The sequence below is a fragment of the Bidens hawaiensis genome, unplaced genomic scaffold (genome assembly GCF_021521415.1).
Source record: "Bidens hawaiensis isolate Kalapana, Puna unplaced genomic scaffold, B.hawaiensis_p1.1 tig00030794_1, whole genome shotgun sequence".
Lineage (NCBI taxonomy): Eukaryota > Viridiplantae > Streptophyta > Magnoliopsida > Asterales > Asteraceae > Bidens > Bidens hawaiensis.
In genome coordinates, this window is record NW_027495149.1 from 83,194 (window position 1) to 97,711 (window position 14,518).

The 14,518-nt window shown below is 39.7% G+C and overlaps 2 protein-coding genes across 2 annotated transcripts; one reads left to right on the forward strand and one right to left on the reverse strand.

The window, feature by feature from the left end:
• The first annotated feature begins 10,851 nt into the window (after window positions 1–10,851).
• LOC143581036 (V-type proton ATPase subunit G-like) lies at window positions 10,852–11,935 on the forward strand. The gene is made up of 3 exons (XM_077063914.1): window positions 10,852–10,945; window positions 11,460–11,560; window positions 11,665–11,935. Exons 1-3 carry the CDS (start codon window positions 10,858–10,860, stop codon window positions 11,806–11,808), a joined length of 333 nt encoding a protein of 110 aa, XP_076920029.1. The 5' UTR covers window positions 10,852–10,857; the 3' UTR covers window positions 11,809–11,935.
• On the reverse strand, window positions 11,855–13,935 carry LOC143581035 (putative serine/threonine-protein kinase). Its single transcript, XM_077063913.1, has 6 exons — window positions 13,860–13,935; window positions 13,623–13,738; window positions 13,293–13,509; window positions 12,967–13,204; window positions 12,730–12,880; window positions 11,855–12,267 (listed from the first exon to the last, which is right to left on the reverse strand). The coding sequence occupies exons 1-6, from the start codon at window positions 13,933–13,935 to the stop codon at window positions 11,983–11,985; spliced, it is 1,083 nt and encodes a 360-aa protein (XP_076920028.1). The 3' UTR covers window positions 11,855–11,982.
• Between the last annotated feature and the right edge of the window lie 583 nt (window positions 13,936–14,518).

Below are 14,518 nucleotides of genomic sequence, written 5' to 3' on the forward strand. Positions count from 1 at the left end.
GGACGACTTAAAACCAAATGTAAATGTTAAGAGTAAGATGTTTAACAATTAATGCATGCTCCTAAACCGCGCGCCCGCCTCGGCTACCTGAGAATAACATACTAAAAGGGGTCAACACGAGGTTGGTGAGTTCACAAGTTATATAAGATAAATCGTTTAGCGTTTGAGTTCAGCGTTTTCGTTAAGTGTTTTGCGTAACCACGTTACGGCGTTTAAAAGTTTTGCGTAACCACGTTACGGCGTTTAAGGGTGTAACCACGTTACAGCGTTTAAGTGTTTTGCGTAACCACGTTACGGCGTTTAAGTGTGTAACCACGTTACAGCGTTTAAGTGTTTTGCGTAACCACGTTACGGCGTTTAAGTGTGTAACCACGTTACAGCGTTTAAGTGTTACCAGATAATGTTATGTCAAATTATATATCGATAGGTAGCTAATCTATACAACAAGTATTACTAAGTGGTTCGAGACCGAAGCTGACTGTTTATCAAGTGCCCGTCACCAGGTCAACCCAGACCATGGTAAGTGTTAGCCAAAATTACACCCACTCAACCTCCAGTTGAGCTTAGCGTCGGGTGGGGTTTGTCAAACCCAGTAGTACTACTCAACAGTGACTCGCTATTCCAAATATTAACCGGTTCGATGCGTGGGACTTCAAGGGTTACGTGCCGCTTAGCCTCTACAAGTGATATATATAATTTATAACAAAATCTTAAATATGTGTTTATCTCAAAAATGCGTTTATCGGAGTATGTTATCTCCCCCAAGTGAAAAACGTTTGAAAACAGTTCAAAGAGCGGGGTAAGTGAACTCACTGTTTGCGAAGAATATCCGATCTAGATCACCAAGTGATGCGCGTCGTAGAAAACTCTCTAGCGTTCTAAAATAACAAAGAGATTTTCTAAGTATCGGAACGTTTAACGAGTCTCTAGACTCGGCACATAATACCTATGCACGTAACAGATTTCGTGTTTCGTTTGTGAATCGTGTGTGACTTAAACAAGTACAATTGTGATACGATACGTGGGTGAGCAATTACTTTCGTATCATGTATTAATAACATACTTATTAGAAATTATTCCCCATAAGGGCAATTTTGGTCAAAATACAACAACTATATAAAAACTATCATATTTCATGCATTCCTATACAACTCAGCAGCTAGTTTCGTTATGACAGAATTTCTACTTGAAAGATTGCACTAGTTCACCGATTATAACGTCTCAATTAATTCACCAAAAATTACCACAGGAGCATACATATCTTAGGTTTCCAGAACATCTTTTATCTTATTTTTATTCCATATAGATTGTTCATAATGATCAAAACATTACAGCTAACTTATATCAGTCAGATTCATGCACATCAGAATGTTATTTGCAATTCCCGTTAAACGAAAAATCCAATAAATGCAAGACCACTTGGGTTTGGTTCCTAACTCAGTGAGTCAACCTCCAGAAGTGGAACCAACCCAATTGGTCTCGTAGTTCATGAGATATAATATTTACAACATAACCTAACAGCAGGTCTAACAGCTCAGCTTTGCATCACATTTTTGTAAAATCATAAAAGTATACTTCCACTTATCCAAAAATTACGAATTTATACTTTATAGAAACTAGACTCAACCTAGTTTACTGCAGTACCCACAATCTCAATCAATTTTCACGTTTACACTTCGTTACAGTCAGTTAAACATCGTATATATATTCTGTCCAGAATCTGTTCACATCAAAACTCAACATAATAACAATCTATGAACTATCATGCATCCATATAACCCTCTAGACACTATAACTACTATCCATGCATATCAATCACACCATACATACAAGATTAGGGTTTGTGTTCTAATTCAAATCAAGGACAACAATCAATCAAGCAACAACATCAATACTAGTTATCAATCATCATGAATTTAACAACCATCATGTTAACTCATACATACTCATGAAAATCGGCTGCCTAGGGTTTTTAATTAACCCATTAAACATCAAAATCAAACAACAAGAAGGTAAAGGATGATCAAATATACCTTCCTAGCACTTAGTTCTTCAATCAAAGGCTTGAATTGATGGTGTATATGTGTGTGAAAGTGGACGGCAGCCAAGAAGAGCAAGGGGAGGGCCGATTAGAGTTGTAGGTTTATAATAATAAGTTAGGGTTTAGTGTTAAGGTTATATTTATAGATAATCAAGTTACATTCTAGTCCCTAATCTTTCAAGTGTTGTTTTTCTAGAACATTCTATCCTAACTTGCACATAATCATGACAATAATATAACACATAATCATGACAATGATATAACACATAATCCTAACACATAGTAATCACATAATTAGTGTTTTGACGTTTGTCGTTTATTTATCAATCGCTTGCGTCAACTCGTTTGCGTTTCGGTGCAAATCCCGAAAGACTACACATGTAGTAAGTGTTAAGCGTCATTTAAACCCTAGTTTAAATGTAATGAAGTGTGCGTTATAGATTCAACGATCTTAAAGTTCGAATTTACGGAGTTGAGTTAACGAGGTTAACCTGAAATTGACGATTGTCACATTACATATTATACCTGATATCTGCTCTAGCAATCTCTTAATATACATTTATATTCAAGAGCAATCTAGTCTGATTCTCACGCCGGAGGGTGGTCACAAGGAGGAACCCCCCCCCCCCCTTCTCAGTGACGAGCTCACGGTGTCTGTTTTGCAGGTTATCAGAAGAACCATCTTTGCCGGGTCTAACCCCTCGTGGGAAACACCTATCTAACCCCCAGGTTATCCGTAATCTGCCCGGGGTCGGTTAGTGTTTCTTCATTGGCGCCATCCGTGCATAAAAGCTAGAACTTCATTTCTTCAGTTTTTCAAACTTCTGGAAAGATGGTTAAAGAAACTCCGGTAACCACAACCCCAGCTACTGGGGGAATACCGGCGACTACACAGTTTTAACGAACACTACCCCGGTTACCCAAGCCGGGGCAAGTGCAGTAAATTTTACAAACACTACCCCAGTTACCCAAGCTGGGGCAAGTGCAGTAAATAATCGCTCACTGGGATTCACCGATACCCGGTTAGAGAGAGAACGAACGAGGCTCCCCCACCAAACACTCGATGAAATTAAAGCGTGGGCGGAAGCACGTCAAAAAGAATTCCAAGCTGAGTTGGATGAACGCTTACGTTTACTCCAACAGGCTGATGAATTTGTATACTTTGACGATGATTCGGAGGAATCCGATGGTGACGCAAACCCTCGTCATAGGGCGAAAGGGAAGCGTAAGGAAACGGACTCCGAACCGAGAAGGCGTTTTGAAGAAACCTTCAAACCAAAAAACACAGGTGGAAATCCACGTGACTTCTCGAAAGCATTTACACCAAATGCTGCAAAGGCGGGAACGTCCAAATTTGCAAAGGACATTGCGGAAGCAATCGTCCCGAAAAGTGCCAAACAGATGTCCAACATCGGCACTTACGATGGTATATCTGATCCAGACGATCATTTGAACAGGTTCATAGCGGGGGCAACCGTCAGTAGTTGGACGGAACCTACGTGGTGTTACATGTTCGAAATGACGCTTGTTGGGCCAGCTAGAGCGTGGTTTGATCGTCTACCGGTCCACCACATCTACGGTTGGGAAGACTTCCAGCAAAAGTTTAGCCAACACTTCAGCCAACAAAGAAAGTATACCGAGGAGTAATGGACAATCCTCAAATGCATTCGAGAGGAAGATGAATCTTTGCTAGACTTCATCACTCGCTTCAACTCAAAGAAGCTAAGTCTGGGTAATATCAGCGAAGATCTTGTTCGCGCTGCTTTCATCCAGGGCGCGAACGACCCAGAGCTCATCCGCACCTTAACGGGTAAAGATGGCATGCCATCCACATGGGATGCCATCATGACAGCAGCAAAACGCTTTGCGGAAACGGAGAAGCAACTGGGTAGAGATCTCCCCAAGAGCACAAACCTCTACACCCAGAAAACAAGAGAAGACAACGTCCTTACCGCCCGACTAAACAAAAAGCGGAAGCTAGGCATTTGGCAGTCAAGGGTAAACTTTGACACCTCATCCGGCTTGCAACATCGGTTAGGCGGAAGGGATAACGTACAGTCGAACCAGAACTCCAGATGGACGCCACTCACCAAAAGCGTCACCGAGATATTCGCCACTGAGGAGCTCCCATGGCCAAAGGCTCCAATAATCCGACATCGTCACAATGCTGATCGGAGCAAATACTGTGACTTTCACAGGACAAAAGGCCACAACACTGAAGAATGCACAGACGTAAAGGACATGGTCGAAGCATTTGTCAGAGATGGGACGCTCGCGCACCTCGTGGCGCAATGAACGCTGAGCAGGCTGATGCGTGTAGAACCCCAGCTGGGGAAAACACGAATAAAATTGCAGCTTCAATGTGGAGACTACATGCTGGGTAAAGAACGAGATCCCGAACCAGGTGCATATCGGCTCGATGGCACTCCCATCCCAACAACATGGAAGGGAGCTCAATTACACAGTTTGCATGTAGATCAATTCCAAATTTGTAAAGAAAAGGCCCAGAGCCACTTCTAATGGAAATGATTCTCCTTAGAACATCGACGCTGATGATTTTACATTTATACTTACGAACTTTCAACACTGATTCCGGTTTTCACCGCATACATAAGTGTGAAAGTCGTTGTGTGGGGAAGGCGGCAAAACCCGCATAAACCCAAAAAACGGCAAACCTTCACGCAGGTCAGTTGAAGGGTAAAGTTCAGTCATCCCACTAAATGAAAGTGCCGGTCTATCCGCATGAATCATGATAGAGGAAACTGAACACTAACCTATTAACAACCGCGCGTCGAACGGTTAATTTATTCAACACGGATATGCCGGTTTTCACCGCATAATTACGTGGAAAGTCGTTGCGTGGGGAAGGCGGCAAAACCCGCATAAACCCAAAAAACGGCAAACCTTCACGCAGGTCAGTTAAAGGTAAAGTTCAGTCATCCCACTAAATGAAAGTGCCGGTCTATCCGCATGAATCATGATAGAGGAAACTGAACACTAACCTATTAACAACCGCGCGTCGAACGGTTAATTTATTCAACACTGATGCCGGTTTTCACCGCATACATAAGTGTGAAAGTCGTTGCGTGGGGAAGGCGGCAAAACCCGCATAAACCCAAAAAACGGCAAACCTTCACGCAGGTCAGTCATAGGTAAACTTTGGTCATCCAACTAAATGAAAGTGCCGGTCCTAACCGCACAAATCATGAGAGGAAACCGAACCTATTGACAACCGCGCGTCGAACGGTTAACTTATTCAAAATACTTTAGAAAATTTCTAACAGAAGGATGAGGAAAACCTCCACGCAGGTCAGATGTAGGTAAAGTTTAGCCATCCTACTAAGTGCAAGTGACGGTCCTACCCGCACAATCACGAAAGAGGAAGCAAAACTTCAACCTATTATCTACCACGTTCAAAGGTTAACTTATCCTAAACACTTAGAAATTTCAAAAAAGATGAGGAAAACCTCCACGCAGGTCAGATGTAGGTAAAGTTTAGCCATCCTACTAAGTGCAAGTGACGGTCCTACCCGCACAATCACGAAAGAGGAAGCAAAACTTCAACCTATTATCTACCACGTTCAAAGGTTAACTTATCCTAAACACTTAGAAATTTCAAAAAAGATGAGGAAAACCTCCACGCAGGTCAGATGTAGGTAAAGTTTAGCCATCCTACTAAGTGCAAGTGACGGTCCTACCCGCACAATCACGAAAGAGGAAGCAAAACTTCAACCTATTATCTACCACGTTCAAAGGTTAACTTATTCTAAACACTTGGAAAATTGCTAATTTAAACTAAAGTATGCAAGTCATATAACGTTTATAAAGCAAGGAATCCAGTGAAAATAGCGGTCTTACCCGCACAAAGATTTATATTTCATAATATTCATTACAAGAATGGCCGGGTAACTACCCGCCTACAAGAATATAAATCTATACAAGCTAAACCTATCCTAGCAGTGGGAAGGGATCTTCAGGATCAAGCTTCAGGGCCACTTCCACTTGGACCAGCACCATCAGTAGAGCGTGGCGGTTCAAGGAAAGCTTTAAGGATAGCTAGCCCATCATCAGCAGCAGCAACTTCGTTCACCTTCTCCACCACCGGATGCGGGAAGGCGGCATACTGATTCACTGCTTGGTCGTATACAGCTTCAGTATCCACATCAAATAAAGGGAAGTTGGAAGGCGGGATGCCTTTCTCAACGAACCTTAGACCAAGCAGGAAGCCGGCCTTTTCCCCATCCTCATGAGAAGCGTTGAGGGCTGCGCTCATAGCATCGTCATAAGACGTATCCGCGAAGACCCGATGCACAACCTAAAAGAAAATATACAAGTATCAAAACCTTTTCTATTTACAAAGAAAAGCGTGAAGACATGAAGCTAAACATACCTGAGACAACGCTTCTCGAAGAAGCCATTCCTTGGCAACCAGAGCCTCCTGGAGGGCAGCTTGAGCTTCGTTACGGGCGCGTTCGGCTTCACTTTTGTTGAGGTTGGCAAGCAACACTTCTTTAGCCGCAGCCTCTTCGACGCCCTTTAGCTTCCGCTCAGTGTGGTCAAGCACCCCCCTCTGGTCCAAGATCTCTTGGAGCTTTTTGGCGTCTTCCATCGCCAAGGCATCATGAGCCTGCTGGAGAGCCTCTAATTTGGCTTTAAGCTCCTCATTCTCCACGCGTAGAGGCTCAGCAACAGCTTCAGCCTTGGTAGCCCTCTCGGTTGCGTTCCGTGCAGTTTCCTTAGCCAGCCGAAGCTGTTCGTTAACAACTTGGGCAGCCTTGGAACGGGCCTCGAGCCGGGCCTGAACTTCAACCTCGAGGGCCTTGAAGGCCTTCTCCTTTTCCGCAGCCACTGCGGTAAGCCTTACGTTCTCCTCCCGGACAGCCCGCGCCCGAGCTACTTCTTGAAGGCGAGCTGCTTTTAACTTGTCGTTTTCACGACAAAGCAGCTCGACGAGCGGCTGCATCCGGGCCAGGAGAACCCGAAGCTCATTGGTTAGCCTACCCTCCTGGTAGCTAGCCATGGCTTCCCCCAACGCACCACTGGGAGCTGCGTGACGAGCCCACTCCACGCACTCCACAGGTGTGCGAAGGGTTGTTCCTCGGCGGATGTTCCATCGTGGAACATACACTTCATTGGAATCCGACACTGCAAAAAACAAAAAGCAGTTAGGAAAAGATGATAAAAAAACAAAAAAAAGGCCAAAAGAACCCTACGCACCTGTAGGGTCAACAACAGGCCGATAGCCGCCAAACCCATCACCTGAACCCAAGGGAAATCCATCCAAGAGGTCAGGCAGATGGGAAGGAGGCAGAGGTTGGCGATAAGCCCCAAGCATACCTGAAGGATCGGCTGTAGCTGCCGACGTCGGAGGCATGGAGGCCGCCGCGGTAGAAACCAACGGAGGTGAACTCACAACCGTGGTCGCCGCTGCGGAATGCGCAGAAAAAATAACCGCCGGCTCAGTGAAAGATGCGGTTTTTTTAGACTAAATGAGTGTTTGAACTTTGAATTGATGAAATTTGGATAATATTTAAATACATTTGACATGTTCATTTATGAATAAATAGAACCAAGTGCTTAATAAATTAAGCATCATTCCTAACGGTTCGGATCATTTCTCATACTTGGTTATCATTTGAATTTAGCTTCAAATTATGAAGGATATCTTCCACTCCTTTGCTACCCTTATCACGGTTGTCATCGTCGCCACCACCAATAATGTCTCCATCATCAACATATTCTAACATCTTTATCACTTTTAACAAATCAACCATGATTATAAACTAAATTAATAAAATAAATAAATAAATAAATTATTCCACTAGGAAACTCTAATTCCTTAAACAAATTTAACTTCAAATGTAACACTTTTTTTTCTCTTAAGATTATAAATCCTTTTAACGGAATTTATTTTGAAACAAATTGTAAATCAAATGTCCTCTTAGTGTACTAAGAGGTTATAATATTTTACAACCGTGTCCTTTATTACAAAATGATATTGAGGTATATTTTATAGAGACAAAATAATCTAAATGGTTTATAACATTCAAAACAAGGTTTTAAACACGTCAGGCCGTTTAATTGGAGGTATACTTTATTGAAAACATAGTTTAAAAAGTATAGATTAAAATTTTGTAACTTTTAAATATAGCCATGAATACAACTTGCATTACAACCATAGAAATTGTTTTCCAATCTGTCTAAACTCTAAACAACTGAAGTTAGGTTATATTTAGGCGACTCCTAATTCCGTTGTCTATTTTCGCTCTCCGTTTCATCATAATCTTCCGTCTGAGTCTCTTCTTGGTTTATATTATGCATCTTTTATGCTTTAATCAAACTTTTAAGACTTATTCCGACTAAATTATAGGGTACGTAGGAGGAGGGTATCAATCAATGTATCATGTTACTTGTCACACTTGCTAGACCTTTCTAAAAGTATGTTACATTTTCACGTGTATAATGGAACTACATTTAAATATTTCACTAGGAAGGTGTGATACCTTTTCTTGTACCTCCCCCTAAATGTAAAAATCATTATACCATCCAAATATTATTCATCATCATCATCATCATCGTACTCAGTATATCCCACCAATAGCAAAGCTATAGTAGGGTCTGAGGAGGGTAAGATGTAGACAGCCTTACCTCTACCCCATAGGGATAGAGAGGCTGCTTCCGGTGAGACCCTCGGCTCGATAGTAGTTTTGCATCAAGCCTTGGACATAAGACACATAACACTCAACCATCGGGACACCGACCGATTGGTGCATGTACCCTTGTCTTTCGGCTATCAACGCCACCACATGATGCCTGATTAACCTTCCGCCACTTTTAACGTTATTTTCACGATATTGGTAAAATAACGTCAAAATTAGTGCAATTTCGCTTTTGCCCACCTGAGGGTTCACACATATATACATTATATGCGTGCACCGCAAGCAGGGCGTGCATCCAAATATTATTGAGTTAGTAAAATAAAAAGTTAAAACAAGGGCAAATTCTGTGAAAAATAGATGTACATAATTCAAAATTAAGTTTAAAGTTGAAATTTAAAATAAGACTAGGGTCTAGTAGAGGTGCACAAATCGGGTTAGAAGAATACCCGGTTTCGGGTATGATCGGGTATTGGTCATATATACTTGGGTCGGGTATTATCTCTAAAAACCATACTCTATGCACTGTATCCGGGTCATGTATAGAACCGTGTATTTAAATATCCTATTTTTGGGTTTTTTCATGTATTTTCGGGTATAGTTTGGGTTTTTAAGGGCTACACTTTTTTGGGTATTTTTCAAGTATTTTTATGATATTTTACAGGTAATTTCGGGCATAGATAAGGTATTTGAAAAACCCGATTCCGGGTATTGGAATAACCCGATTCTGGTTTCCGGGTATAAATCGGGTCTTATTTCGTGTACCGGTTTTGGTACTGAAATGCATACTATGTTTGTACCATATGGGCAGGGTCGGGTACGGGTTCAGGTATTAAAAACCGGGTATAACACTTTTCCGGGTCCGGTTCCGGGTTTCTATGTACCTCTAGGTTCTAGGGTTGTAAGTAAGAGACCGGGTAAAACTAACGGTTTGAGGATTTAAGCTAAGATCAAATTTGCCTTGATAGCTCGACAAGTTATGGGATCCCCGCTTGATTTTGTAAGATTTAAGGTCGGCATATGAGATTGAGTAGCACAAAAATAAATATAATGCTTAAATTCATTTAAAATAGACATGTTGGTTTAAAAATCCTGAAAATATATCACTCCTACCACAAAAATGGCTTGAAAAATATATAAATGACAGGCTCGTTTAGGCTTGCGAGCTGGCTCGAGCTCAATAAATGAAGCTCGTGCTCGTTAATTAAACGAGCTTATTTTTAGACTATCGAGCTTTTTAACGAGCCAATCTCAAGTAGCTCGCTATTAGCTCGGCTCGTTTGCACCCCATACATAACACAATTAAGTTTAACCACTCTCCTCCCCCTCGCTTAAAATTTGAGCTAGGTAAGTCGCCTTCCCTTCATACTCTCTCACTTCTCTCCTTCACATCTGTGTCACGTTTTACATAGACGACAAAAAACGTCCAATAGTGGATGCGATGGTTTGTTTCTGTAATTGAATGATTTATTATGCAAAACTTTGTTACAAAATTTGATCATATGTCCTTGTAAATTATGTTTATTGTTTAGGGGTGTTACCGTAAATATACTAGAAAGAGTTAACGATATTAACGGCCATACCTATTACCAAGCCCTCCTCTCTTAATCTTAATCTTAATCTTAATCTTAATCTTAATCTTAATCTTAATCTCTCTCCATCACCTCTTGATCGCATCATCACTCTCTTATATTATACAATCTATAGCAACAGGTACGGTTTTCATTATTACTTTTAATCTAAATAAATTATTTCCATTTAACAATTTATTTCTATTAATTTGATCTATGAAATCGATTCAATCTGCCATCATTGTATTCTAATGAGGATGTCCATTTTAATTAAGGATATATATACAGAGTGATTTTCAAATCGTAAGATTCAAATTTGATATCTCTTAATATACATAATTTAAATTTGTTTGTAAATTGTTGATTTGTATCATTAATCATGTCATCATTGAAACTTGATTAATGTTTATAACCTATAAATTTGTTTCATATTAGCAAAATAAACATTACATCAAAATGCAACAAGTCGGGCCAGTGGCCCTTTTTGGATAGCAAAACTACGTTGCATGACCCGTTTGTTGTTTGTAGATAGCAACTAAATATAAATGAATGGGCTAAAAGAGTTTAAAACAATTTGCAGTTTGCAGGTATGGAAGATTACAGACGACAAGGTGGAATTCAGCAATTGCTAGTTGCAGAACAAGAAGCTCGACAAATTGTCAATACTGCAAGAGCTGGTATAGTTTTCATATTTTCATGTATTCTCTAGGGGTGTACATGGGTCAGGTCAGTTTGGTTTTTGGCTAAAACCTATCAGAAAACCGAAATTTCAGTTTTAGAATCCTTAAAAACAATTCAGCTTCGTATTTTTCGGTTTTAGTTGGGTTTGGTTCGGTTTTGCCATTTGGGCCGAAAAAAGAAGTTAGGCTGAAAATAATGATCTTAGGCCTAATTTGTTTTGTTAGTTAATAATTTGTTTGATTATTATACATTTAGGTTGATATATTTGGGTTAAACTGTGTATTAAATTATTATAAATTATTTAAATATCAAAATGAGAATTAGAAATCTATGAGTTCGGTTTGGTTTTTTCGGTTTCAATTACGTACACAACCGAATCCGAACCAAAATTTCAGTTTATACAAAAACATAAAACCAAACCGGCGGTTTTGTTTCGAATCGATTATGATGGTTTGTTTTTTTCGGTCTCATTCACACCCCACCAATTTACATTCTTTGTTTTATTTTCAGCAAAAACAAACAGGCTTAAACAAGCACAGAGAGAAGCTGATGAAGAAGTAGCCAAATATCGCACCCAAATGGAGAAAGAATACCAGAAAACAGTCTCAGAGGTAAAGATAAAACTAAATAAACACTCGTTCGTTATTCAGATAAAATCCATGATAATGAGGTGTTTTTAATATTTAAAATTTTTTGTACATTGATTTATAAACAGTCAACTGGTTTTTCTGGAGTGAATGTTAAGCGGCTCGATGAAGAGACGACTCAAAAGATCAATCACTTGAAACAACAAGCTTCAAAAGTTTCAGCAGAAGTCGTCAAGTTGCTTATGACCCAAGTCACCACTGTCAAGGTTTAATTTACAATTCTTGTTTTTGGAATGAATAACTTTGTTTATGCAGCAGCATTTACTGTCATAATTTTTGGGACATGAACATTATTTTGACACATCAATAAACCTATATCATTGTTGAAAATTTGTCAGATATCAATCAATAAACAAACTTGTACATGTTAGTTTCAAATCTAGACATTAAAAAGTTTGACTCGACTTTTTCTTATCGATTTTAACATCCATGAGATCAGCCAAGAACCCAGGCTGTGAAATATTAACTCCTTCAACACTCGTGTGACCGGTCAACATTTTGATGACGCTTGACATTCGGGGTCTAAGTTTCGTGACCTCTTGAACACATAATAATCCAACTTTCATGAACTGCACGGCTTCGGCTCTTGACCTATCGTCATCATGATCCCCTTTCAACAACAAAGGGTCCACAAGCTCTACTAGTTGGTTGCAGTTATACATACCCCATGCCTATACAAACACATTTGCATAAATTCATCATCATCATCATCATCATCATCGTACTCAGTATATCCCACCAATAGCAATGCTATGGTAGGGTCTGAGGAGGGTAAGATGTAGACAGCCTTACCTCTATCCCATAGGGATAGAGAGGCTGCTTCCGGTGAGACCCCCGGCTCGATAGTAGTTTTGAATCAAGCCTTGGACATAAGACACATAACACTCAATCATCGGGACACCGGCTGATTGGTGCATGTGCCCTTGTCTTTCGACTATCAACGCCACCACATGATGCCTGATTAACCTTCCGCCACTTTTAACGTTATTTTCACGTGATTAGTAAAATAACGTCAAAATTAGTGCAATTTTACTTTTGCCCACCCAAGGGTTCACACATTTGCATAAATTACAAAATACAAACATATCAAGAACACTCTTGTATAGGTTTTACCGTTTTAAGTTTGAACTTACCTTGTCAACCAAGAATTGCTCTCCATGTTCCATATTAAAATCAACGACGGACCGTCCGCTTATTATCACAATAAGTAGCACACCAAAGCTATAAACATCAGATTTTCGAGTCAAACGTCCGCTAACTGCATACTCGGGGGACATGTATCCTCTAGAATTAATGTGTTAAAATGTTAGTGACATTGCATTAGAATTTTAGAAACCAAGACAAAAGGAGCATGTTTATTTAGGACTTACAATGTACCCGCAACACGAGTACTAATGTGAGACGTGTCTTCTTGAAATAATCTTGCAAGACCGAAATCCGCAACTTTTGGATTAAAATTGTGATCTAATAGTACATTGCTTGCTTTGATATCTCTATGAACTATATGAGGGTTCTTTTCTTCATGAAGATATGCTAATGCTTTAGCAACTCCAAGTATAACATTTTTTCTCTTTGTCCAATCAAAATTGTACCTGGTTTGCTCACCACCTATACATAAAAAAAATGGACAGTTAGTAACAATCACCACATGACTAAACTTATTTTTCTTTATGAAAATAATAAAAGAAAAAAATACCTAGAAATTGATATGCAAGGCTATTGTTTTCCATATAATCATAAACCAAACATCTTGTAGCTCCTTCAACACAACACCCATGAAGATTTACAAGATTCTCGTGTTGTACATCGCATAATGCAGCAATTTCGGATATGAATTCGCGTTCTCCTCTCATTGACTCGAGTTCAACCGATAACACCTTTATCGCCACGGTAGTCCCGTCTCTTAGTTGGCCCTGTTCAATGCACATTAATGTAAAAAAAAACAGAGAATTCTTCCAAAATTTCTACTTCTTCTTATAATTTCAGATAAAAAAATAATACTTTTTATTTTTTTTACAAAAATCACCTTATAAACAGCACCAAATCCTCCCTCTCCAACTTTATTCTTGGAACTAAAACCATCACTAGCAACTTTTAGCTCATTGTAAGAAAATAACCTAAATTTTGTACCACTCTCTCCACCTGTATTTCACATTTTTTATCAAATTCTTGAAAAACACCTTAAAAATCAAGAAAACAATAACCCATGATATTCATATCAAATTCTTAAAAAAAAATCCATTTTTTTCAAACTTGTAATAACCTTTTTCAATCTTATGGACCACCTTGTCCTCTGAAGTTGAACAGAAGCATTGTAAACATGGGAAACAAATCTTCATAATTGTCTAGACTTTAAACTTATAACTTCACAAAATTTAAATATTATTGTAAGTGGATCTTAATGGGAATTGGGTATGGAAGATAAAGAAATGGGGATTGAAAAATGATTAATGAAGATGATATATAGACGGAATCAAAGAATAATGTTTGACCTCCTGAGATGACTTTGGACCATTAGCCTTTGAACTGATCTTGGTTCCACATGGTACGTTTGGATTCTTTTGAACGTAAATAAAACCATCCCCATTGAAGGATTAGGCCAACGTATGTCGGGTTTGGAGTATCGGGCTATCCTTAAGTACCGGTTAATGATCCCTATGTTCCCGACGGATGAACCTTGCCCAATTTGTCGTAAGGTCTGTTTGGATTCTTTTGGTGACCATGCGGTGCATTGCAAAGAATTGCCTGGCTTTAAATACAGACATGATCTGGTTAGGGATGTTCTGTGTGATGTTCTTAAACGGGCAGGGATTTCTGCTAAAAAGGAGGCCCCTGTTAACTTTCTCACGGATCCTATTGAAGGGAGGTCTACTTTACGACCAGCTGATATTCTTGTGTTCGGGTGGGCAGGGGGGAAACACG